Raw genomic sequence first — 24,104 nt, 5'->3', positions numbered from 1 at the left:
GATCCAGACGTCTTCATTCCACTCGGAGATGGAGTTGAAGAAAGGTCTGAAAAATGAGGCCCCTGCCTTTGAGTTGACGCCCCGGATCATACGGCACTCTGGCTAGATCTAATGTGTAAACATTAACTTTTAAGAGCCCCTCTGTCGGGACTGTCTGTGAAAGCCTGATGATTAATCTGATCTGAAACGCACATGATCCAACAGTAATTTAGCGGAGTGAATGACTCGCCAGCTAAAAAAAGACATCTTGGGTCTTTACGATTTGGCTTCGTTCCGGTTTGGCAGCTGCAGAAGAGGCATAACTCTACGTGTCATCAAAGGGGCGAGCTGGCTATGTCCTCCAACATTTAGATTATGTTAAATGTGAAGTGTATAATTGCTTCGCCACTAGCAGCACCAAACAGAATTTCAAAAATGATTGCCCCAAACACTGTTTGACTCTTCCACTACTGTTCGGACAAACTACTCTTTATTTTCCACTAAACTAGCCATTTTCTTCAGCTAAACAACTTAGTACAAGTACTCCTAACATCCAGCAATGTGTGTGGAGTGTGGATTTCTGTAAGATTGACAAGGTTTTGAAGATAAATCTGCCCCCTAGTGGTCACCTACAACAACAGCACAATGTGCCTTGAAAAGAACAGCAGCGCAGAAGCAGTGGAGGTTTAAATCCCTCTGAGATGATGTAAAGGTCAGGGTAATTTTCCTTGTAAGTGGAGAGGTTTTACAGCAACAGTAATAAATCATTTAACAGACTAATCAAGCGAAATAATTTCTATATAAAATAAAATAAATGGCTCAAAAGAGCAACGTTTCAGCTTAGATGGATTTTCAAAGCACATGTTATGGCATTGTGTGTGTGTGTGTGTGTGTGTGTGTGTGTGTGTGTGTGTGTGTGTGTGTGTGTGTGTGTGTGTGTGTGTGTGTGTGTGTGTGTGTGTGTGTGTGTGTGTGTACACCTACCGGGCAGGGGGACTGAAGGAAGACAGTAACTTTCTCGTCTTCGAGCATGAGTTGTAGGAAAAGCCGACGTATAAATCCAGAGATGTTCCCTGAGACCGGAACGTTCCCTCGCTGAGGAGCTGACTGGAACAGCTCACACAGAACCTTTACAAACAAAGAAAAATCCAGTTCAATATAATGTGCACTAAACTCTTTCTAAAAGTATTCAGTGGATTGTATGAAGTGAATGATGCAAGAAATATCTAGTAGCCAAGTATAACAGCTTTGGGTATTTTTTGTACTAACGGGGCTCAAATATAAGGATGGCAGACAGCAAGTGTGAAAAAGTTGTGCCAGGTTAACTGTATTATTTAATACATATTATATAAGTATATATTTCTGAAGCTGATCTTGGAGGCATTAGTTCTGGGTTGAAAATAAAATAAGAAATGATTTTGGGGATGAAAATATTTTTATATATTTAACATGTATAGTAGTAGATCTAATTTGTAGTGTGTAGGTCATTATTTAATGTGTGAAAAAAATCTTTTCATTCATCATTTATAAAAAACAGTTAAACGAAAAAGCATCCTAAACACACCTGTGCCATGAGCCTTTGGTTGTTTGGATGGCAGGAGATGCATTGCAGGAAGAAAGCCACTGTGGCGTTCTCAATGGCTGTCCTCTGCTGGGTGGTGAGTCCACTGCTTCGGCTCGTTGACGCCAGTGAGTATGACGCCCCTGAGATGTGAGGTGCGGCACTGGCGTGTGAGGTGCTGGCCGATGCACCGTGCCCAGAAAAACTGCTGCTGCTGCTGGTGTTTGCATTGGCATTAGCGACCCCACTGGCACTAGAGTGGCAGAGGAGAAACAACAGTGCTGTCCAGAGCGGGTTCACTTCTGGCCCACCCAGCCAGTCCTTCATGGTGTGACTGTTTCCTACTTCTGTTAGAAACCGCAATACAGGTGCAGCCAGCTCAGGAGACAATGGCAGCCTGTTTGCTGAGGATGAAGAGGGTTGGTTGTGTGCGTATGGGCGTCTTTCAGCCTGTGTGGAGAATCCTGCAGGCAAGGGAAGGTCCGCGCTGACCAACAGGTTACAACAAAGATCGGCTAAGCTGCGAACCAACAAGGAAGGCAGACCGGAATCCAACAGCTGCTGGATGGCACCAGGAGACTGGGATGCAGCTGCCAGGGTCACAAGCTGGCACTCTGAGAGGGAGATGGGCACAATTACCGGTGTACGAGCATGTTTGGAGTCATCTGTGAGGGAGGCGGCACTGTTTAAGTCGTGTTGCTTCTTGCCATCGTCCGTCATGGCCATACGGCACTGTGCATTTGTCTGGGCAGCAGGGGGCGCCACAATACCCATCCAGGACATGAGCAGAGAGAAGTAATTAGGGTGGATGTGGCACATAGAACAAAGCAAGCTATCCACAGCCTTCTTTAAAACCAAGTTAGAGGGCAAAGACATGGACCAGTTGTACAACAACCTGCGAGAGATGGAGAAAAAGAAGAAGCTCTTGAATTAAAAGTTCAAAAACAACTTCATGATTTATTAATGCACAACTGTTTGTGTTAGAGGCCGTCAGAGTTGTATTTGCTCCACGTACACACCAAAGGTTGTTTTACTTTGCTCTACTTGGTACGTATTAAGTATTCATACCTGAAGTGAGGAGCCTTTACTGAAATATAGAAGAGTGCAGGAAAGTAAGAGCGGAATATCTACTCTCAGTCTCTCCCAATGCAGAGTGCCAAAACACAACTTAAGCCCCGTTCACACCGCCAGCGACAAGCAGCGACATGATCCCATTCATTTCAATGGAGCGCTGGCGACACGAGCGACATCGACCGTTGGCGACAGAATGTGGGCGTGTCAAGCGACAAAAGTTGAGAAATGTCAACTTTATGCAAATAAGAAGCGATTTTCGCGAGCGACAACCAATAGGAAAGAAGCCTTTCAGTGGAGCTTACGTCACCGTCTCGAGTGCAGGCAAGACAGAAGAGTTCGAGGTCGATTTCACTGTTTTATATGATTTGACTGTAACCACATATGGATATAATAAAATGATGCATGGAAAAGAAACTGTCGACAGTCTCAGTGAGTTTAATTCATACATTTATAGTTCGAGTGGTGTGATTTTATGATGCAAGTTTAGTACTCCTGCAGTTCACTTTACAGTTTCCCCTGCATTGTGTTGACTATTAGGGACAAGAAAATTGATTATTTGTCAAATTCGAATGACGTTTTAGTAATTTATGACAGTATGAGTGAGTTTAATTTGTTGATTGATCGATCGTTAATCTAGTAAATTATTTAATCCAATGAACACTGCTGTGGTAATATAAAAACACTCTCCCAACAGCATATACTGTTTCTTTTGAGCCTAATTCCTAGTCAAATTAAAATTGTATAGTTGTATATATCACTTGTGATGGTATTTTGTAGATATGGCCAGACGTGCAGTCTACCAATAACATTAGAGCGACAGCACTACGAACGCCCACAAGCGACTTCACAGTACAGAGCCTTGCGAACGTGAACGGGGTTTTAGGCATGATCACACATTCATCCAAAACTTTTAGTTTTACTTGCACTGCGAGATCGCAAAAAGAAAGTGTTCATATGTGTGGACTCACTCGAAAAGCTCTCTGTTGAGCAGTCCGGGCAAGTCGTAGTCTACTGGCAGCTCATAACTGTGCCATAGGACAGACGCCACACAGTGCAGGTGTGACGGGGACGGCATGAGCAACCCGTATTCCCGTGAGGGCGGAGCATTCGGACCCACGTAGCCTATCGGAGAACTCTGTTTCAGGGCCGCAACCCGGGAGGAGTCATACACCCACTGTAGCAGAGCCTGGATCCTACAACACATTCACAACAATAGCCAAGACATCAGAAACCACAGAAAATTTTTTTTTTATGAACTCATCCTGTACAAGTGTAACAGTATAACACATAGTGGCTTTTAGAAGACTTTAAAAACTATAAGCACATCAACTATTGTTCTAATTAAGCATTATCTAGTGCAAAAATGTTTGCTAATGTTATTAGATGTTATTAAGTTAAAGGTACACTATGTAACTTTTTTTTGTTCAAAATTAACTAAATAAAGCTAATGGGTCAATACATCATAAATCCTGGCAAGAAGAGAATGCGACAGAGCTCATAAAATGAGAATTAACATTGGCTTGGCTTTTCAGAGATAGCGAGAACTATAGGATTTAAAATGTTTTAAAAGTAACGTGGAGATAGCGTTTTTATTACTCAACAGGAAAGGTATTTTTGGAACAGATAAATTGCCATATCTAGCTCTCTAACAGAGTTCATTGTAAAGTATTTATTATGAAGGGCCATATTCATCTGCACAGTCAAGCACAGACAAAGCACAACCAAAATTACATATTTTTAAGTCATATATTTTAAAAAGATAAGTATTAAACAAATATCTTATTCTCCCACTTTTATTTACATTTTAACATCTCATGACTTCTGATACTCCATTCTTTAAGACTAAAAAAATGAAATAAAACAAATAAATATATACACCGGGCTTTTCAGACCCACTGATATGGAGAATAAACATGCAGAAATGACTCGGAAAGAGTCACAGATCGAACTACAAACACTTTAAATGAACTCCATTACAGACCTGTCTTTGGTACCGGGGTCCTGAGTAGTGCCAAGCTGGTAGAGGATGTCTATGGTTGAGTCTGACGACAGGCCATTTAACCTCCCGAAGAGTAGCGGACTGTTCAGATCTACAATAAAAAACAAAACCACCAATCAGAAAAAAAGCAAAGTACAACTAAATCATGATGTCAAATCATATTAAAGACATAACATACTTTTTTCTGTACACAGAACTAGCCTAAAAATAACCAGCATGATAGTGTTTACAATTGGGATAAAGCAGTCAAGCATCGAGGAGAAACAATCTTAATGGAAATGAGTAGGCGGATCTTACTGGCCAAATCAGTGCCAGAAGCAGCACAGTTACGCAGCAAGATGTCAATGAGTTTGAGGCCTATGCGTGTGGACTGGAGGCCGATCTTCACCAGCACCGCCTCGATGTTGGGCGAGTGCATGCCACAGTACGGGGACATGAGGAGGGCGGCGCAGGTCTGCAGGAGGTTTGCCGTAGGAGCAGCGGCACTGGCCATCATGGCCTCCAAATCAGAAACGTGAGTCAAACAATGATGCAGCAACCGTAACCACCCAATACTGAGAAAGAGAGAGAAAATGAGATATTAAAATAGATGGAGACTTAAAACAGGAAATCGATCAACTTCTTACTAAACTGATTATTTTAGATGTTACATGGTGAAAAAAAAAGAAAAAAAAGAAAAAAAAAATAGAGTATGATTTCCAATACCTGGTTTTGGAGACCTGGTCCTCAGAGGGAAGAAAAGGATTGTTAACAGTGGCAGAGGAAGTGTTTCCAAAAGCAGTCAGGCCCAGTAGCTTAATCTGCGAGAGGCCCAGAGTGCTGGCGTCCCGCGGCCGGTGCAACCTCAGACACACAGCAGACGCCACCTCTGCCTTTACCAGCTGGAACTTAATGTAGGTGAGACCGCTAGTGATAACTGGGGTCGAAAGGGGAAGCATGTTCACACCGTCTGCGCTGATCTCCACAGACACTGAGGATGGACATGCTGGGAAGGACAGAGAGAGAGAAAGAGAAGCATTTAGTATCCTTAAAGACTTTAGAATAGTCCTCAATAGTATGAAAAGCTTCATATATAAGCCAAATATAATACAGCTGTGTCAAGTGGGGTTTTGGACCAATGATATTGCATCGTGGGCAGGGCTACACTCACTGGCAAGGGATGCCAGGTGCGGCTGTATGTGAATCTCCTTCAGCAAAACGGCAGCGGGCAGGTGGATGGTGAGGTCGCACCAGGCCTCTTCAGGAAGGAAGATGTAGGACCAAGCAGCAGAACGAGCTCGTCGATGTGGGGGCGTGGCCTGCAGAAGCACTTCCGCTGGCTGTGCCGTGGGACTGCTGGAGTTGATGGTGCCTGCAAGGGAACAGCAGAAACTATGAATTGAAATCATTTTAATGCTTAAGAAACTGACGTTTATATGAAAAGTATGAAAAGGCGGAGCTTATGGCTTAAAATAAAGAGTGCTTGCTGTACCAAGAGGGGCAAAGTTGTGCAATCCTTCTGCGTTGTCTGGTTCTGAGGTGAGCACTCGTGCTTTCAGGCTGCCATCTGCTGCTTTTCCAGGTCCGGAGTCCAGGAACTTCATGATAGTGGACACCATACTGCGTGCAGTGTTCACGATGGCTCGCGTGCTGGTGACCATGTTGTTACAGATGAGCTGAACACCACCTAAATGTGCGCACACAGAGTCAGAACATACAGACCAGTTCAAAAATGATCTCTTCTGAAAGTGTTAGTGCTGGCATACCCATGTCATGGAAGGCTTTTAAAGCCTCGCTGGTGTCAAGCACTCTCAAAATAAACCACAGTAAAGGCTCAGAGAGCTGACATGTTGATAGAGATCCCTGTAAAAAATAATAAAAGCACTCAGCATTCACAAAATGCAATGGCAGTATATTGAGGGCTTTTTTACTTGTTTGTATTACTTTTTTTAATACTGAAATCCAAAATTTGAAAAGTTGTTTGAATGTGTGTTAAATGTTTTTTAGGCCACAACATACAAGCATAGATCATGTTTTGTGGTGTTTAGTTCATTGTGCATAATAAAATGTGTGAAAATGTCCTGGCTCTTAAGATCTCTCACTTTCTCTGTGCCGAGGCGTACCTGTCGGCCCATATAACCACAGGCCATGTAGGTGAGAATGGGCTGCAGCATGACCTGGACGGATGTGGCTCTTTTACTTAGAGTAGTCAGGATGGTGAAAAGGCCATCACCCACCGAGATGGCATCCAACCCACCATGAAAGTTCTCATGTTTAGTCAGGTGAAGCCCACTAGCACCTAGACAGAGAGAGAAAACACATTAGCAAAATAATGAACGCATTATATTCAATATAAACTACCATTGAAATATTTGAAGAATTTGCAGAATTATTAATATAATATAATACATTTATTTTGTTAATTTTAAATAAACTTCTGTACCAATTATCATGGCCATGGCACTGCTGTTGCACTGTCCCAGAGCCGACAAGATCTGACTCATGATCTGCTGATTGGCCAAAACCAGGTCTGCCACACCCGCTGCTGGTCCCTGGTTCTGAGCTGTGCCTGCCGCCCCACACTCTTTGCTTCCACACACTTTTTCTTCATCTGATACACTGTCAGTGGCTCCGCCCGCTGGGGGCAGCCTCCCGCTGAACTCCCGATCACCCGAAAGCGGCAGCATCACCAAAGCATTGACCAGCTTCAAGAGGTCAAACATCAGCTGGTCTCGTGTGGTCTCACCACACACAGCCTTGGCATCGCCGGGGCGGATGATATTGGCGAACAGTCCCCCGAAACAAGCACGGGCGCCCACAGAGCTGTCTGAACCGCTGCGTGAGACCACCTTTTCTGAACAAGTTATGTAGTGATGAACCAGGAAGGTGACTGATTCGATGACGGCCAAGATGGTGGTCACAGAAACGACCTCAAAGTTTTGTTCCAGGGTGAACTCTAAAAGCTTAACCTGTGCATCTAATGGACCCTGACCAGACTGGAATGGACCCCTATAAAAAATAAGATTTAAAAAAATATATATATAAAAAAAAAATTTCATACATTTTTAACAAGCACCTGTTCAATTACATAAATGTTGGGTCAATCATTTACCTCTCTGTAGACAGAATGTGCAACAATTTAAGCAGAAATTCACTGAACATCTGTGGACATGTGGAGGACAGATGCACCTGCAACCTTGTTAAAAACTCCTGCAAGGCTTGTGTTGCAGTGGGGCCGACCTGAGAAGAGAGAGGAAGAGGAGTCTGAGAGACACTTGCCAAATATACTTCTATGAAATTAGTCATGTGTGCATGTTCTTTAAGCTTAATACCTGTGAGCTGTGCTGGCTAGTGCCGTGAGGATTTCCTCCAGACAGGAAGCGCACAAGCACGTGCACAAGTGTGGGGTCAGACACCATCTGCTGGGCTGTGCTCTCCTGCACACCCATCCCACTGCTGGAGGCTGCGGATGTTACACACAAGTTATAAGCGCAGTTCATCTGAAAGTGGGTTACCAGACTGTTTGCTTTTAATCAGGCTGTAGTAGATTCCCCCAGAGAAAACCCACATATAGAATCGCAGGTCTCCCCTGGGGACACCCACACATTTGAGTGTGTCCAGGAACACATCAGGAGGTACAAAGACAGGCTCAGCCAATCAGATACTCACCACTAACAGGCATATTGGTCATGAGGGTGAGACTGTGCAGAACAAGACACCATGTTCTCAGAGAAGTGTTGGGGTACCAGGCCAGCACTGACAGGAAACTACTTATGGAGGCTGAGGGAGACAAGAGTTAGTCAATTATAGTCATTACAAAATCTACTTATTGAACTACATAAGGTACAAAGAGTGATATAACTCACTTCTGTGTTTCTTTAGCTCATTTAAAGTTTGAGAAACTTACAACAACAGACAGGGTTATAAGTTGTATCCTTAGTAGTAATACCCCATAAAACCAACAGTTAATTTCAATCAAAAGTTATCCAAGCTGCTCAAAAAATATGAGAATATCATCAGATCAAAGCGTTCAATCAGTCGGTGATTATCACACCTTGGTTAAGAGGGATTGTGGGCACTCTGCTGGAGTTGAAGAGGAAGATGTCTGAACCGCTCTCCTCCGACCCTCCGGAGCAGGAACTCAAACTCAAAGTCAACCACAGCTGCAGTAAAGACTCCAACTAGAGATATAGAGAGATAAATATGGCCTTTGAGTAAGATGGTGTGATTCTGTAAGTTAGATTTTAGGGAAATAAGGAATGAGCAGTGGTAAATTCAAGCAACAAAAACAGACTGTGCTCGTACCTGAACATGATGCACTTGGAGTAAAGAGAAGAGCTTGTTGAAGCAGGTGCTCAACATGGGGATGGAAGAAGGTTGTGCCATCAGACTGCTGGCAGGGGGAGAGCTGTGGAACGCCCCACGCAGAAGAGAGTCATCTGTCCCGTTTGCAGACTGGGCCACTGAGACAAGAGAGGAAAAAAGATTATGAAGAGAGGGGGTGATACTAGTTAAATGAAGTCAAATCATTTAATAAAAAACAAACAAAAACAAAAGAGGGTTCCCCACACTTTTGGAAATGTACTTTAAAATTGATTTGGAATTATCAGAAAACATTGTGTAAAGGTTACAATTATCAATTTCTGCCAGAAGAAATGTTTTAAAATTGAGTTTGAAATTGAAAAAACTATACTCACTATAGACTCTAAGATTATATTAATGTAATAAATTGACAAATTTTCCAGTACTGGACATAACTTTAAAAAAATAAAATAAATGAATAAAAAAAAAGAATTCCATGATATCGACAGATTTTCCATGACTGTAGGAACCCTGTACACAAGTAGACACAAATGTCTGTTGGCGTGTCCTTTTGTGTTTGTACCAGAAGGAGACGTGGATGTCAGCGCCTGCAATATTGCATCTGCCTCTAATGTTGACATCATTTTCAGCATAAGTTCTGCCTGCTGTTCTAATCCCACCTCCAGTCGAGCATCCAGTGCTGGAACAAAAAATAAAGGTTATAGCACTCAGGTTTATTATATGTTTTATGTCATTAATGTATTTCTGACACCTCTCACCTTGAGACACAGACACTGAGAGGTTCTGAGATCCAGGCTTCTCTGCCGTGGCGGCCACAGGAGGTTTGGACACGGGAATGCCCACACCCCCCGTGTAGGGGTTATAACTGTACGATCCGTAGTCAGCACCCCAGTAATCGTACCAGGTACTGCTGATCGGCTGCAAGAGACAACATTAAAGAAAAAGAAAAAACAACAACAAAAAAATCTCAGACACTCATCTCTGAGAAAAAAAATTAAAGATTCTTTAATGGAAAGGGTTTAATATATTGAGTTTGTGCAAATCAGTTCTAAATATTACAACTACTGATCTCCGATTACATAATACATGCAGTGTAGGGGTGAAACGTACAGTTCACTTCCCACAGTTCGGTATGAACATTTATAGCATCTAATGATTAAAATAAGTTTTATGAATTGTACTGTCTATTTTCAAGAGTAATTATAGAAATTTTTCCATGTCACTGAATCGCTATACTTTCAGACATTTCACAATATAAATGTCTGTAATTTTACAGTGCGCTGTATTTCACAGAAATTTTGGTAATAAGGGCAACTCTGAAAAGAAAATATCAGTATTCGGATGGACATCAGACATATGTGGGTATTGGGCTAGCAATGTACGAAGTAATTGCAAAGCCAAACTAAAACAGTGATAACAGAACCGTGAGAAATTAAAAAGTACACCCCTAATGCCTAAAGAACAGAGAGAGAAAGAAAAAGAGGACCATACCTTAAAAACCTTGGCGGCGAGTGGATCTTTTTCCAAATCAATATCTAAAGGATCAATATCAACATCCATCAAGTCTTGTAGCAAGTCAAAGTCAATGTCTTTATCTTTTTCCAAAGATGACAGTGGAGGAGCACCTTTGGGCAACGAAAAGACGTTTAATATTGCAAGAGCAGCGTATCCAGAGAAGCAACTACACAGACAGCCTACTTCAGGACGTCAGGCTGTCACACTCCTCTTAGACCGACAGGGCGTCCGAACCGTGGATCTTTGACCCATTTTAAATGAATGTTAACGTTGACAAAATCTTACCCTTAATAAATGATAAAATGACTAACAACTGTTGGTTTTAAATTACTATAGACCAAGTCAAAATCATCTGCACTGTTCCAACCCCCTGTCAACTGCATTGTACCACTATTACATATTATATACAAAAGAAAACACAAAAAACACACATGCAGCTTATTCAAGACAGGAAAAAGAACAAATAAATATCAGAAATAAAAGAAAGGTGAGGGTCCGTGTGACGTGAAGTGCTATTCGGGTGGGGTTACCAACGCACTTTGGAACACAGATGATGTCCCGGCTGTACCTGCGATGATATCTGGTCCCAGAGGCTCATCGATGGTCTCCACGAGTGGGATGGGGGTCGGCTGGGGGAGAGAGTCATCGGAATCCACAACCACAGAGGAAGAGGCGGCCCCGGCCTCATCAGCCCCTGCTCCCTCCATCCCATCCCCACACACCGGAGACAACAGCTCTCCTGAAAACAGATTAAAACATCTATGAATGAGACATTTATATTATCTAAATATAAAACGGTGACACATAAAACGCGTACGACTGTCTGTGGGTCACTTGGAAGTCTGAACTCTGCAGCTCAGACCATTTTTTAAAACCTAAAACACAAACCTGCAAGGATGTCCTGCAGCATGCAGGTGAGGGAGTACTGGGCCCAGGCTCCGCCCCATGAGATGTCCCCACGATTGAAGTCTGTCCCCACCAGTAACAGCAGTAATCTCTCCAGCTGCTGCTCTGTAACCACCTCACACAGGTGGATTGTGGGTCGTGTTGCATTTGCTATTCTGGCCAATACCTAAGCAGTGGTTGAGATTTAGAACATAGGCATGGTCTGCAACATACACATTAGCCTTCAAAAGTTTAATTATTTTATTCAACAAGGGCATGTCTTGCAGTAAAAATCTTTGCATGTATAATGTTACAAAAGAGTTCTATTTCAAATTAATGCTGTTTAGCATCAGAAGACTGAAAAACACTGAAGACTGAAGAAAATTCAGCTTTGCCCGGTGATAAATTAATTTTTAAAATGTATTAATGTTTCACAATATTACTGTCTTTACTGTAATCAAAAAAATACAGCATTGGTGAGCATAAAAGACTTCATTCAAAATACACTACCATTCAAAAGTTTGAGGTCTGTATCTAAATTCAACAGCACAAACAAAACACACATTACATTACATCGTGTATGTTCAAGCTATGAAACCCCCAGGGCTATTAGTTAATTGAGAACTGAATCAATAAAGGTAAGGTTTAAAAAAAGTTGCACCTTGCAGACAAACAGGAGCAGGTCTGCATGACAGGTGAAGTCCATGGAGAGGAGGAAAAGAGCGAGCTTCTGGACGACGCAGATGCAGCGCTCATGAGATAATGTAAAGGGCAGGAGCTCCACCTCAGGGGTCTCTTTTGCCACTGACGCCTCGGAGTCCAAGGTGGAGCGTGGCCATTCAGCTGTCCGCCTCAAACGGATCAGATCTTTAAAGTGCTGCCAAAGAAACAGAACCACATGGTTCACTTTACAATATGTTCAAAGGTTATGTTTATCACTGCTAATGTGTACTTTGATTTATTTTGCTACTCCTAATTTGTCCAACAACCACCCCTTCTTAGAGACATTTGACAAAATTAGTTTTCAAAAGTATCTTTTCTCACCTTGGACGTGGCTTGTTTGAGTTTGGCCTGTTCCACCAGCAGCTTGTAGGAGGAACCTTTGTTGCTCTGAATTTTCTCTTTCTCGATTTGCTCTACTAAAGCTTTCTGTTTGGCTTTCAATAAATTCAGCTGCTGCAATGAAAGGAGAATTGATTAACATCCTCACTATACCTATAAGGGAAAAGTCTTCAAGTTCAGATTTTATAATCATCTGCTATGTTATGGTATAAAAGTAGCCTATAAATGGCACAGGAAGTTTGTGCAAGACACATTTACCTGTTTGTGGTGGACAAGCTGTTTGCGGATCTTGCGTGAATATAGACGATCTAAACTGCTGTTGCTGCCTTTGGCGGATCTGCTTGGGTTCTGAGACTGCAGACTGTTATTTATGAAACTCCACTGGTTCCCTGGTGAGATTGGAAAGAGGGAAAAAAAGACACATTACCGATGAAGAAACATCTATATGCAGTAAGTACTCTACCTTTCAAAAGTCTGGAATCAGTAAGATGTTCATTTTATTGTAAAGAAGCAAGACCATTTTTTCCCAGCAAGGACATCTTACTTTAATCAAAAGTGAAAGCAGAGACATTTATAATGTAATACTCCTATTTAAAATGCTTTCTATTAATCAAAAAACACAACAACAACTGTTTTCAACATTGATAATAAGAAATGTTTCTTGAGCAGCAAATCAGAATATTATAATTGTTTCTTAATGATGCTTAAAATACAGCTTTAGAACATTTTAAAATATGTTAAAAATAGAAAACAGTTTCAAATTGTAACAATATTGCACAATATTACGTTTTAACTTTATTCTTATTCAAATAAATGCAGCTTGGTGTGCATAAAAGACTTCTTCAAAAACATTAAAAAAAAAGTTTAAATGTTTGGGGTTGGTAAGATTTATGTATTTATAATTACACTTAAGTGCTAATAATTAAAATCTTTAGGCAAATAATCTTGAATGGAAATTTTCTGATTTCTGACACTTCTTTCAAAAACATCTGGCTGACCTCAAACTGGTGAACAGTAGTGTTCACCAAAAAAACACACTGAATTTTTCAGTTCTTTTGCTTGCCCAGGCCTAAGAGTCTCACCTGAAAAGGATCTTTCTCTGTCTTTTGCCCCCAGAGGTTTCTTAGCTGCAGTGGCTTCATCTTCCACACTGGCCACATAGTCCAGCAGTCGAGAGACCAGCATGACCACCCAGCTAATCATGGGGATATCCAACACACCTATAAACAAACACAAAACTGTAAAATTACCATAAACACACGGACGCATATTACATAAAAATCTCTCTCAAACACGCACCTTCTGTCCTCCGGGGCTGTGCTGCAGTAGTCTGTTGCAGAGGAGAAAGCAGTGTGTCCAGAAGGTTCAACAAACCCTCCAAAACCCCACTGTTACTCAAAGATCTTTGGCCAATACAGGACAGCAGCATGAATACCCTGAGGGAAGGAAAAGATGGATTAACATAAGAGGTCTGAGTATATTTAGGAATAGTTCCGATTAGGGGTGGCCGATATGACCAAAATCTTGTTTTACCTTTCTTTAAATCACAATATAGGTGTTTTTATTGTTTTATATTATCTTATTAAAAATAAAGAAAAAAGTACCAAATCATCTACGGACATTGAAGCTTGCTTCACCATTGGCTATTACATTTTTTATTTTACTTGCCAGACTTTTTACATGGAATGCAAGAACAATGCAATTATTTTGTTATTTTTTTACAAAAATAACAAAATACAAATTTCAAACACCTTTAAAAGTAAAATGAACAGTCTGTAATAAATTAAGAACAAAGCAATAGCACAAATAAATAATAGAACAAAGATGCTAATTAAATAAACAGTGCTTTTCAGGTTTTACATGTAGATCTAACAATAGTTAGATACCAAATAGGTAGATTAGGTACAGAAATTGAATAAATTTATCAAATCTAAAAAAAAAAAAAAAAAACGCACAGTCTTCACTGTATAAATCAAATATAGACCAATTATTAATAAAGTTTCAAAAGTTATTCATTCAAGAGCATTAAGTGACTTTTCTAGTGAGTCTGTTGTTTGATTAACATTAAAAACAGACAGCAGCAGGAATAGAAGGAAGACAATGCACAGATCCAATTAGGGCTGGGGCGGTATGGATTTTTTCTAACCGCGGTTGAAAAGCAATATATTCCAGCGGTATAGCGGTAAACCGCTTTAAATACAAAGAAAGAAATACGCTTTAAATACCCCCCTACCTCCTCCCCCACCGATTTTCACGTAATTAATTATAAAAATTATATTCCATATTTATGGTTACATAATATAATGTTATTTTTCATTTAATCTATGTCGATTATATGAAAAGTGAATAGCATGAGTAAGATAGGATCATAAGATGGGTCAGACATGATTTTGACATCTTTATTAAGTTTTGTATTGTAGAAAGCCTTTCTTTAAATTTAATTTCGTTTTGTATAAATTGTATCTTAATTTTAATCACTGTTTCATTAACTAATTGCCTGGAATTAATAAATAAGAAGCAAATACAGCAGACATAATCAGGAGGACGTGGAGGCGCGGGTGCGATCTCTTGCGCGTGAACTGGAGCTCGTCTCATAAATGAACTTGCCTCACAGACACGAGAAATAAATAGAAAGCTTAATGTCTAATTTTAAACAAAATTCTAAACAAAATGATAACATTTTACGGAACAGTAGCCTAGTCAGGTAAGGTCAGGTTTGCCGATGTGCGTTATAGGATATTTATTTATATCCCTGTGCGCCGATCAGAGAATGAGTTCACTGCTGATATTCTGGGGATTCAACATAGCCAATAGGCTATACTATGGACTTTAGCCTTTAAATATCTTTGCTGCATTGGATCAGTCTCATTTCTAGAACAGCCAAGAGCTTTCTAGCCTCGCGGCAGCAGCGCCTTGCATCGCTCATAGACCTTAAAACAGTCAGCGCCACGGATGCGTTTTCGAAAATTCATCAAAAAACGTTGGTGCGGACAGATGATGATTTTTGTGATGCGGTTGCGGATGAAATAATAATAGCCCATCCGCGCATCTCTAATACAAATGGAATGTTATTGTGTTATGGAACATTGCGCTCCCCAACTTGCGAAAGATCGGATTTGCTCCATCTTTTGATAAGTTTTGTTTAGAAAACCTTAAATCCATGCAAGACACAATGTCATTAGAATCAATTAATCCATGTCATTAGACACAACGGGCACATGTGCAGACAAATGTTTTTTTGTTGTTTTTTTTTGTGACGGTGACGAGCTCAGACCCGTGGTTGGAGTCACGTGACCGCGGTATTGCGGTAATGCTGTAACCGTCCCAGCCCTAGATCCAATAAACTGATACTCTACACATGCGTTTTCTTTCTTGACTGTTTACATTCACTTAAGACATAACCGATTATGTTTACTAGGATGCTTGCCAAGATGGACATTGACCATTTTTTTGTGAAATTATATCTGCGCTAAACTTTTTGCCTCCAACTCAAATACAGGTGACTGTAATTATACAATATACGAGCAATTGGCTAATTAAAGACATCTTTTAGTCACCTCACGTAAAATTTATTTTCATATGTAAGTTACTTACTCGCATCGTAGAGGGTTGAAACAGCAAACAGCAAATAATAGAACAAATACAATAGAACAATGATAGAACAGAGATCTTATTTAACGGCTTATTGCTCTTAACTATTTCTACCATCAAGCACATCATACTCCTTATTTCCTCATACCTACATGTTTCTTTATAACTCTAAAGTGTCAATAACTAAGTAGTACTGTGCAACATGGATATATTTACATATCGTCATAGGGCCCTGCCCTAGTTCTGATGATAGCTAGAATGTAAGCCTGTAGCAAGCCCGGGACACACCAAGCTGATATCAAATAACTAGAAGCGACAAAAGCTGACGGCTTTTGGCCAAAAAGCTGCGCTTGAACACACAGGACTAAAGGCGACTGTCAACTAGCACGTGCATTCTGCGCCTGCGTGTAGGTAAATATCTGTCTATATCAGCAGGTTTCAATAGTCTATTTTATCATTCAAAAAGAGAAACCAAAACTAGGACTGCAGATATACAAACCGTAAACAAAGCAGCGCTTGCTTACTATTTTAAATATTAACCACGCTGATCACTTTCTTTATTCCTGTCAGCTCATGTTATTATGAAAATATTAGTGCATTCGAATGCTCAGGAAAAATGATGCAAAATTATAACAGGCTTCAGTCTGTACCATCTTCTTTGCTCGCTTTTATCCCTTTTCGCTTTTATTCTTTCATTCAACATGTTGAATCGGCCCATAAAACCCTGTCAGCGTCCGACTAGAGCCAACAGTACGGAACATCTGCAAAGAGCATGTTTTTTGTTTTACCTGTCCTGGGGGAAGATGAGCAGCTGTTCTGAGTTGTAAAGCTCCTGCAGGACATTGGACAGGAACTGGCCCCACCACCTCTCACCTCCACACAGCTGCACCAGCAGCAGACCTGCGTGCAGACGGATCTTAGGAGTCCCACTGATACACAGCTGCTTAAAGAGCTCCTCACATGCCTGGGCGTGAAACGTGTTCTGCAACACTGTGGGCACAGAGTGACCTGAGCAAGAAAGAGGGAAACACGTTCAATTTGACAATAAAATTGAAGAACTAAAATAAAGTAAGGTCAATTCAGATTTCATGTCATTTTAAAACAGTGAGGAGATATTGGAACGGGCCGCCTCCCTCACCATTACAGCAGTGCAGCAGGCTGAGTAATGTGTCCAATAGGTATCTGATGATGGTTCGGAGCTGCTCGGTAGAAGAGTTCTGGACAAGCTCTCTGGGGTCGTAGTTGTCGGGTAGTTGTTTCCTGGTGGCTCCCAGAGACACACGCAACCTCTGGACAGCATGGTGGGCCAGATTGAGCTGTAGCTGGAGCTGAATGCAGTCTTGGTAGGCAGAGAAAACACGGGAATCCTCCTCAACAGCTTTATCGGGCTTGCGCAGGAAGTACTGTGCGTTATTAGCACTGTTAAGAGGCGGCAGGTCGATGTTCTGAAGTAGCGTCTCAAGTCGATGACAGGCCAGATTATACCTACACGAGAGATTAGCATATTTAATACATCTTTCGCCTATACCCTAACGTGTAATATAAAGTTCAGGCCCTTAAAACTGAAAATGTACATTATTTGACAAAATTTAATTATTAGCACTTAAGTGTAATTATAAATACACTACAAGTGTAATTATAAATACACTACAATTTAAAAGTTTGGGGTTGGAAAGATGTTTTAATATTTTTTGAAAAAGCCACTTTGCTCACCAAGGCTGTTTCTTTCAAAACAAAACAAAAAACTTCTTACTGAGCCCAAACTCTTAAATGGTAGCATACTTCAGTCAATGCCAATGGCAGCTTAGTTAATTGTGCTTCACAGCCTCATCAACCTGCACTGTATGTCTTCCTGTAGTGCCACCATCATTGACAAATGTTGATCCAGATCTGGCTGACAGGCAGCTTCACTCTCCCCTCTCAGAGGATCATGCATCAGTTTAAGTTCACTTTCCCATGGCAGGATGTAGGTGTGTCCATAATAGAAGCCCAGTGGGATTTTAGCCCGGGCATTAGTGCTGCCGTATCGACCAATCACAGTGATCTGGGAGGAGGGGCATAGAGTGAATATCAGTGATTTGTCTTTTAAAAATTATTTTCTGTGCTAAAACTTATACAAATCAGACTGCTATTTGACCAGTACACATTTGATCATCATAAACTTGTATAAACCTTCATGAATCTGCAGACGGGAGGGGGTAACAAGTCATGTAGAATTAGAGAGTGTGTGCTGATGTCAGTGGCGACCACGAGTCGCCTCCCATCCACCTCCTCCCCAAGAGTCCAAATATCGATGGAAAGGGAGGCTAAGTCACCGCATGTGGGGATCAGCGCATCCGTCAGCAACACAGGCCGGCCAAAATCTAGAGTCACAAACCGTCTTGCACCTACAGAGAAGGGACATTCTTTAACTCAGATCACATGATCAAAAGACGTTGATGCACCAAAGCATTTAGCAAAAGCAAAAGAATGAGGAATAAAGAGAGTGTTCTAGAGCAGTGATTATCAACCAGAAGGCTGAGGCTCACTAGGAGGCCTCAGCAAAATTCTAAAGGGGGCCTCAATATGACTTAAATTTTTTTAAGATAAGACAACAAGCAGTTATGCCGGGCTTTAAAGTATTTTATGGGGTAGAAATTGTGAGTGAAGCCCCCTTTCCTCCCATACTGGCTAAGATATTTCCTCTGGTATTTCTGCTGCAACAACTTTTTTGTTAAAAGAAACCGGGAGTGTTGAGCTTCTGATGTTCTTCAATAAAACCAATAGTTAATGAAGGGGGGAAAGAGATATGATCTCAGTGTACATTTAGATATTTTTTAGTTTTTAGCATTTTAATTAAGCAAATTTTATTAATATAATTAAATCATTTTAAGTCTTCTTCTGGGACTGAAGTACCTGAATGCATTCGCTCGATAATTATGGACTGGTGTGGTGGAGGCTGTAGAAAATGAGAGGCCTGTGAGATTGCCAATGCCAGGCCACTTCCCATGTGGTTCTGCAATGACAGCACACACACATATACATTAACTGAACAAATTCCACATGTTCAACTACAGACATTAAAGTTAACAAACACATGGCCCCTTACAAGAAAATAGCACATGCATAATGTCACACTATTGCTATCTGCTAATGTGCACAAGTAGAACTGAACATTACTAAATAAAAACATTTAAACAATATGAATATATAAGGAAGAGGAGTTTTTCAGAACTCACTACTTTGGCTTTCTGTGTGTTTTTATTCTGTGCTGAAAGGTTCACAGGTGGAGGATCAATGACAGATCCTGGGAAAAGTTGAGCCAGTTCCACGCTAATGGCCGCAGACACTGCCTCATTCGGTGGGGTGAGAGGAGGTGTCATGAACAGCGGGGTCGTTTTAGGGGTGGGTGGGATGACGTCAGAAGGGTGGATGAAGAAGCCTGGGGCGGACGGGTTGGATGGCACTGAGTTGACAACTCCTGATGCTGCGGTGGCTGCTGCAGAGGTGGTCTGGTGAAGTTTGGCCTCCAGCTTAGCCTTCTATTTCATAAGAAAATCAATTACATAAAGTCACAAAGTACTAGGGATGGGAATCGAGAACCGGTTCCACTCGAGAACCGGTTCTAAATTTTACGAACCATCGATATTGTATGCCCTCGACGTTAACGATTCCTCTTATCGATGCTCCTGCTCTGAGTCCCAGCCATAATATACAGACCTCAAACTCACAACTTTCCCTTTTGTCCTTTATCGGGCACCATAGCGCAACATCCAAGCGATTTGAGCAGAGAGGGTAATCATGGAGAGGAAAAGACTATGTAAAACTTGGCTTTATTTTACTAAACGAGACAAATTATGCTGTTTCCTGTTTGCAATAACAGGGTTTTTCCTGCATTGAATTTTTTATGCACTCGCCAAAGCAAATTTTTGTCCCGCCAAAGTCTTATTTGACCGGTGAGTAATGTAGATGAATTGCTGCGCTTGTGACAGGGCACGTTTAACTGAAAGAACGAGCAGAGAGAGAGAGACCCGGTCGCGCACGCGCACTCTCTCACTTTGGAGCCAGTCGAAAGTGTAAACAAGACTTCACCATCTCCACACTAAGCGCTGTTTTGCTCTAGCTCCCTCACACATATTAACCAAAATAAATCGACACGATGTTAAAAGGTCGGAAGACCAAAGTTTCATGTGGAGCATTGAAACTTTTGTTTTCCTGAATTACCGCTGGGTGTGAATTGTGCTAAAATAAGTTAACGTTACCTTATCTTCTCTGTAAAGCGTTCTGCACATTCAGCTGACATAAAACAACCCTTTAAATAAACGAAAAAAATCCAGTGATGAAATGTTTTCTTTGTTGACACAAATCTTGTGGGATGTCCATGTCCTAACTGCTTGGATAATCACACAACGCGCATGACACGTCCAATTCGCGAACTAATGACTAATTTGAACCGATTAATTTAATGAATGGTTAAAACGACTGATCTTTCCAACACTGAACTCACCAGACATCTGAATCGAATTTACATAAAAAGTACAGTTTGCTTACTCGAGGGTAAGCTTAAAAACACTTTTTTTTTGCTGAAGAAGCATGACTATTTTCCACACAGTGCTATCAGGAATCGATAAGAGATTCGTTAAAGAATCGGATCGATAAGCAGAATCGTCAGTGGCATTGATATTGATAAAATGGTATCAATTCCCATCCCTACTAAGTACTGAATCAATTAAGACATCAAGATTGAAATGAATGAAGAGTGTCTCCATATATGACCTGCTGTTGGAGTTTTAGAAGCTGTTGCTGCTTTTCCTGAAGAACTTGAAGCTGCTGTTCAGCAGACACCATGGCATGAGACAGTGACTGCAGGGCCACCTGTGCAGCTGAGCTCAGGGCTGTGGACGCCTCGCCAACGGTCCCGGCAGAAAGCCCTGTCACCGTGGGTGTCACACCAAAAGTGCTCACTACAAAAGAACGTATAGGGAAACAGATTTCGCAACAGGTTTAAGTTGGTTATGCAAATTCAGTTTCTTGAAAGTGATATTTGTCTGAGCTGTGCTTCATGCTACACTATTGACAACGGACCTTTTTTGCCAGCTAATGTGACCGCACCTTAAAGATGAGGTCCACGATGACACGGTTGGTTGTAAAATAAACAAGATGTGATAGAGAAGAAAAGAAAAGTGGGATATGTACCAGTGAACATACTTGCATCATCCCTCTCCACCCTGGTGCCGTCACTGGTCGAGACGCAAGTAAAGTGCAGGGGTTCGACCTCCAGCAGGCCGGTCAGAGCAGTGAAACTGCCCTCTGCCACCCCGCTGCTGTTTACCTTCCCATTACCTGACATTAAATGAAAAAAAGAAGGGAAAAATAACTTAAGTGTTTGTCTTTTTTGTTTTAATATTTATTGATGAATGTAAGTGTGTCAAAGGAGAAGAATGCATTGCCACACCTGAGAGAATATCGGACAGGTCGATCTCGTCCGACTGGACCCCGATGCTGCTGCTGAAGGCATTCTTACAAGAAGACCCGCTCACCTCCAGGTCAAACAGTACTGGGTCAAATGGAGACCCATATAGACCATATCTGAATAGGGAAAACCATGACAAAACCATTTCATTTTCACACAAGTCAGTTTGTGTATGGTTCTGAATGCAGCAGATCAGCTGACCTGGTCTGCAACAACGCCTCAAGTGGAGTCAAGCGGTCCTGCAGCTGCCGAGAGACAGCAGTGAGCAGAGTGGCACAAGCGGTGCTGCAGCCGGCCAGGTCCTCATCTTTCACATAATTTAACAGGACAAAGTACCAGAAGACAGATCCTGAGAGACAAAGGCAGACAGGAATATAAGCGTTTTAACAAGATAAATTACTTTAGTATACTGTTTAGGGTCAGTGTTTTTTTGTTTTTGTTTTTTAAGAAATTAATACTTTTATTCAGCAATGATGCATTAAATTGATCAAATAAACTTTGCATTCATCAAACACTGGAAAAAAAATGCGTCAGTTTCCACGAAAATTTTAAGCAGGACAACGGTTTTTAACAATGATAATAATAGGAAATGTTACCGATCCCAATCTTTTAAACTATACTGTAGACCAGTGTTTTCCCAATGCTCCTGGAGGCACACCAAGGGCACATTTTGGATGTCGCCCTTATCTGACCCATATTTCTTGGAGTCTCAACTAATGTGCTGATTCAAGTTGTGATTGATTAGGAACAGTGGGAAAAAGGGTGCTATCGGTGTGCCTCCAGGAACAGGGTTGGGAAACACTGCTGTAGACTAATAAATTAAAGTTTAATTTTTTTCCCCCATTTATTTATTAATTTATTTAAATGGTCTTATCACTACAAAAGGCACTATACATTTACTACTATTAAAAGAATCACCTCCTGTGGCAGCAGCAGGCAGATAAGGCATATTATCCAGAAGAGCTTTAAATAGAGCCTGGCCAAAACCCTGCTGACCGGGGTCTCCTTTACCGGTACTGAAACATCAGAGACACTCAACCATTAAGTTTAATGAACATAAAATCATTAGATAGTAGATCATTAGTTCTGCAACAAGACTATATGATAAGACTGAAGATCAGAAAAATACAGAAAGGATGCAAACTTACCTAATACAAAGTGCAAGAAAGCGAGAGCATTTATGAGCTACACTGCGGCCGGCCTCGAAGAAGCACGTCCTGATTATATCTGTCAGCCGTCTCCTGGTTTTGGTCAGAAGCCCTTCTTTTCCCTCTCTCAAACTAAAGGAATATTATAAAATTCATTAAAAAGACACACAAGATAAAACAGAGTTTAAAAATACAGGCTCACGGTGGCGTCTCACCTGCAGGGTCCGTTGGAGTAGACCCCTGCCAGCCAGCAGAGGATGTCCAAGATGAGACTCTGACAGTGTTCTGAGCTCTGACCGTCTTCTGCACGCTTACACAAACCTCTTAGCAGCTTTTCATGGAGCTCAGGAAACTGAAGCATTGCACAGCGTTGCACTCTAGGAAATATAAGCAGACACAGACAGTTAAGACTATGACCTGGTTGCTGTGTTTAAAATGTATAAATATTTATATTTATGATGATAAATGCTGTTCTTTTGAACTTTCTATTCATCGAAGAATAATGGAAAAAAATATCAGTCTCCACAAAAATATTAAACAGCATAACTGTTTTCAACATTGATAATAATAAGAAATGTTTATTGAGCACCAAATCAGCATATAAGGATAATGTGACACTGAAGACAGGATTAATTACTTCTAAAAAATCAGCTTTGCATCCGGAATAAATTAAATTTTAAAATATATTCAAATAAAAATAATAGTTTTACATTTTTAGAATATTTCACAACATTACTGTTTTTGCTGTAGTTTGATAAAAAAAAGCAGTATAAAAGGCTTCTTTCCAAAAAAGCATTACAAATCTTACCAACCCCAAACTTTTGAACAGTGGCGTATATAATGTATACTTGTACAGTATCTCTTACCGTTCTTTGGGTACAGACGTTTTCTTAAATCTCCTGATTGTGACAGACACTTCCTGGAGCAAGTCACAGCCACGCAAGTTATCAGGCTTTTTAGGGGCAGACTGAGGATCTGCTTTGGACGTGGAGGCTTTTTCCTGAAAAGGAGAGAGATTTTATTAAAATTAGTACTGTAGCGGTGGTTACCATATGGCTTTTAACTCTTACTCCATTACAAAGAGCAGATCAAGTAAAGTGCCATTTCTTTAATGATGTAATGTAGCTACACAGCCACTAGGGGTCTATAAAGCAGTCAGAAAACCTATCAACCAGCACACAAATATATGACGTCAGTGTTTTCAGGAAATAGTGTTTTGAAACAGCATGAATGATTAAAGGCTTACACAATTCAGCTTAAGATTGCGCTAAAGTCAATTACAATTCAAGTGTTTTTCTGCTATACCTTGGTGGCTTGAGCCCTCTGCAGCAGGGACGAGAGTGAGTGAGCTTTACTACTTTGGGGTTTGGCTGAGGGCATCCGCACAACTGGCCTCAAACTCTCATCCAGACCCTTATCACTCACTGCCTTAATGTGCACTAGGAATGAACGATATTTCCCCCCTGCCATGCCTAGAAAGTGAAATGAAAAAGAAAAGGACACATTTAAAAAAAAGTCCGAAATACACATTTAGGA

The 24,104-nt window shown here is 41.0% G+C and overlaps 1 protein-coding gene across 12 annotated transcripts in view; it reads right to left on the bottom strand.

Moving 5' to 3' along the window:
- Positions 1-24,104, bottom strand: part of birc6 (baculoviral IAP repeat containing 6) — a 117,576-nt gene that overhangs the window by 60,995 nt on the left and 32,477 nt on the right. Inside the window, exons 16-56 of one of the 12 annotated variants that reach the window (XM_077239452.1) lie at positions 23,874-24,040; positions 23,435-23,568; positions 22,784-22,945; positions 22,569-22,700; positions 22,339-22,436; positions 21,622-21,769; positions 21,403-21,536; positions 21,144-21,290; positions 20,724-20,911; positions 19,187-19,489; positions 18,864-18,963; positions 18,141-18,355; positions 17,804-18,012; positions 17,107-17,453; positions 16,757-16,976; positions 13,677-13,813; positions 13,460-13,597; positions 12,636-12,766; positions 12,360-12,491; positions 11,977-12,192; positions 11,319-11,502; positions 10,969-11,169; positions 10,407-10,540; positions 9,674-9,833; positions 9,478-9,594; positions 8,898-9,055; positions 8,647-8,773; positions 8,262-8,372; positions 7,925-8,055; positions 7,705-7,856; positions 7,036-7,601; positions 6,716-6,891; positions 6,359-6,455; positions 6,085-6,279; positions 5,764-5,964; positions 5,319-5,598; positions 4,911-5,167; positions 4,596-4,704; positions 3,583-3,807; positions 1,544-2,435; positions 964-1,107 (exon numbers count right to left, since the gene is read on the bottom strand). In XM_077239452.1, coding sequence (XP_077095567.1) covers positions 964-1,107; positions 1,544-2,435; positions 3,583-3,807; positions 4,596-4,704; positions 4,911-5,167; positions 5,319-5,598; positions 5,764-5,964; positions 6,085-6,279; positions 6,359-6,455; positions 6,716-6,891; positions 7,036-7,601; positions 7,705-7,856; positions 7,925-8,055; positions 8,262-8,372; positions 8,647-8,773; positions 8,898-9,055; positions 9,478-9,594; positions 9,674-9,833; positions 10,407-10,540; positions 10,969-11,169; positions 11,319-11,502; positions 11,977-12,192; positions 12,360-12,491; positions 12,636-12,766; positions 13,460-13,597; positions 13,677-13,813; positions 16,757-16,976; positions 17,107-17,453; positions 17,804-18,012; positions 18,141-18,355; positions 18,864-18,963; positions 19,187-19,489; positions 20,724-20,911; positions 21,144-21,290; positions 21,403-21,536; positions 21,622-21,769; positions 22,339-22,436; positions 22,569-22,700; positions 22,784-22,945; positions 23,435-23,568; positions 23,874-24,040 — 8,075 coding nt within the window. The remainder of the gene's footprint in view (positions 1-963; positions 1,108-1,543; positions 2,436-3,582; positions 3,808-4,595; positions 4,705-4,910; positions 5,168-5,318; positions 5,599-5,763; positions 5,965-6,084; positions 6,280-6,358; positions 6,456-6,715; positions 6,892-7,035; positions 7,602-7,704; positions 7,857-7,924; positions 8,056-8,261; positions 8,373-8,646; positions 8,774-8,897; positions 9,056-9,477; positions 9,595-9,673; positions 9,834-10,406; positions 10,541-10,968; positions 11,170-11,318; positions 11,503-11,976; positions 12,193-12,359; positions 12,492-12,635; positions 12,767-13,459; positions 13,598-13,676; positions 13,814-16,756; positions 16,977-17,106; positions 17,454-17,803; positions 18,013-18,140; positions 18,356-18,863; positions 18,964-19,186; positions 19,490-20,723; positions 20,912-21,143; positions 21,291-21,402; positions 21,537-21,621; positions 21,770-22,338; positions 22,437-22,568; positions 22,701-22,783; positions 22,946-23,434; positions 23,569-23,873; positions 24,041-24,104) is intronic. The other 11 variants (XM_077239444.1, XM_077239446.1, XM_077239448.1 and 8 more) reach the window with 11 other exon arrangements.

Source organism: Siphateles boraxobius, unplaced genomic scaffold (assembly GCF_051911475.1).
Source record: "Siphateles boraxobius isolate OS27281-9 unplaced genomic scaffold, OSU_SipBor_1 22, whole genome shotgun sequence".
Taxonomy (NCBI): domain Eukaryota; kingdom Metazoa; phylum Chordata; class Actinopteri; order Cypriniformes; family Leuciscidae; genus Siphateles; species Siphateles boraxobius.
This window is presented reverse-complemented; position numbering and strand designations above follow the sequence as displayed.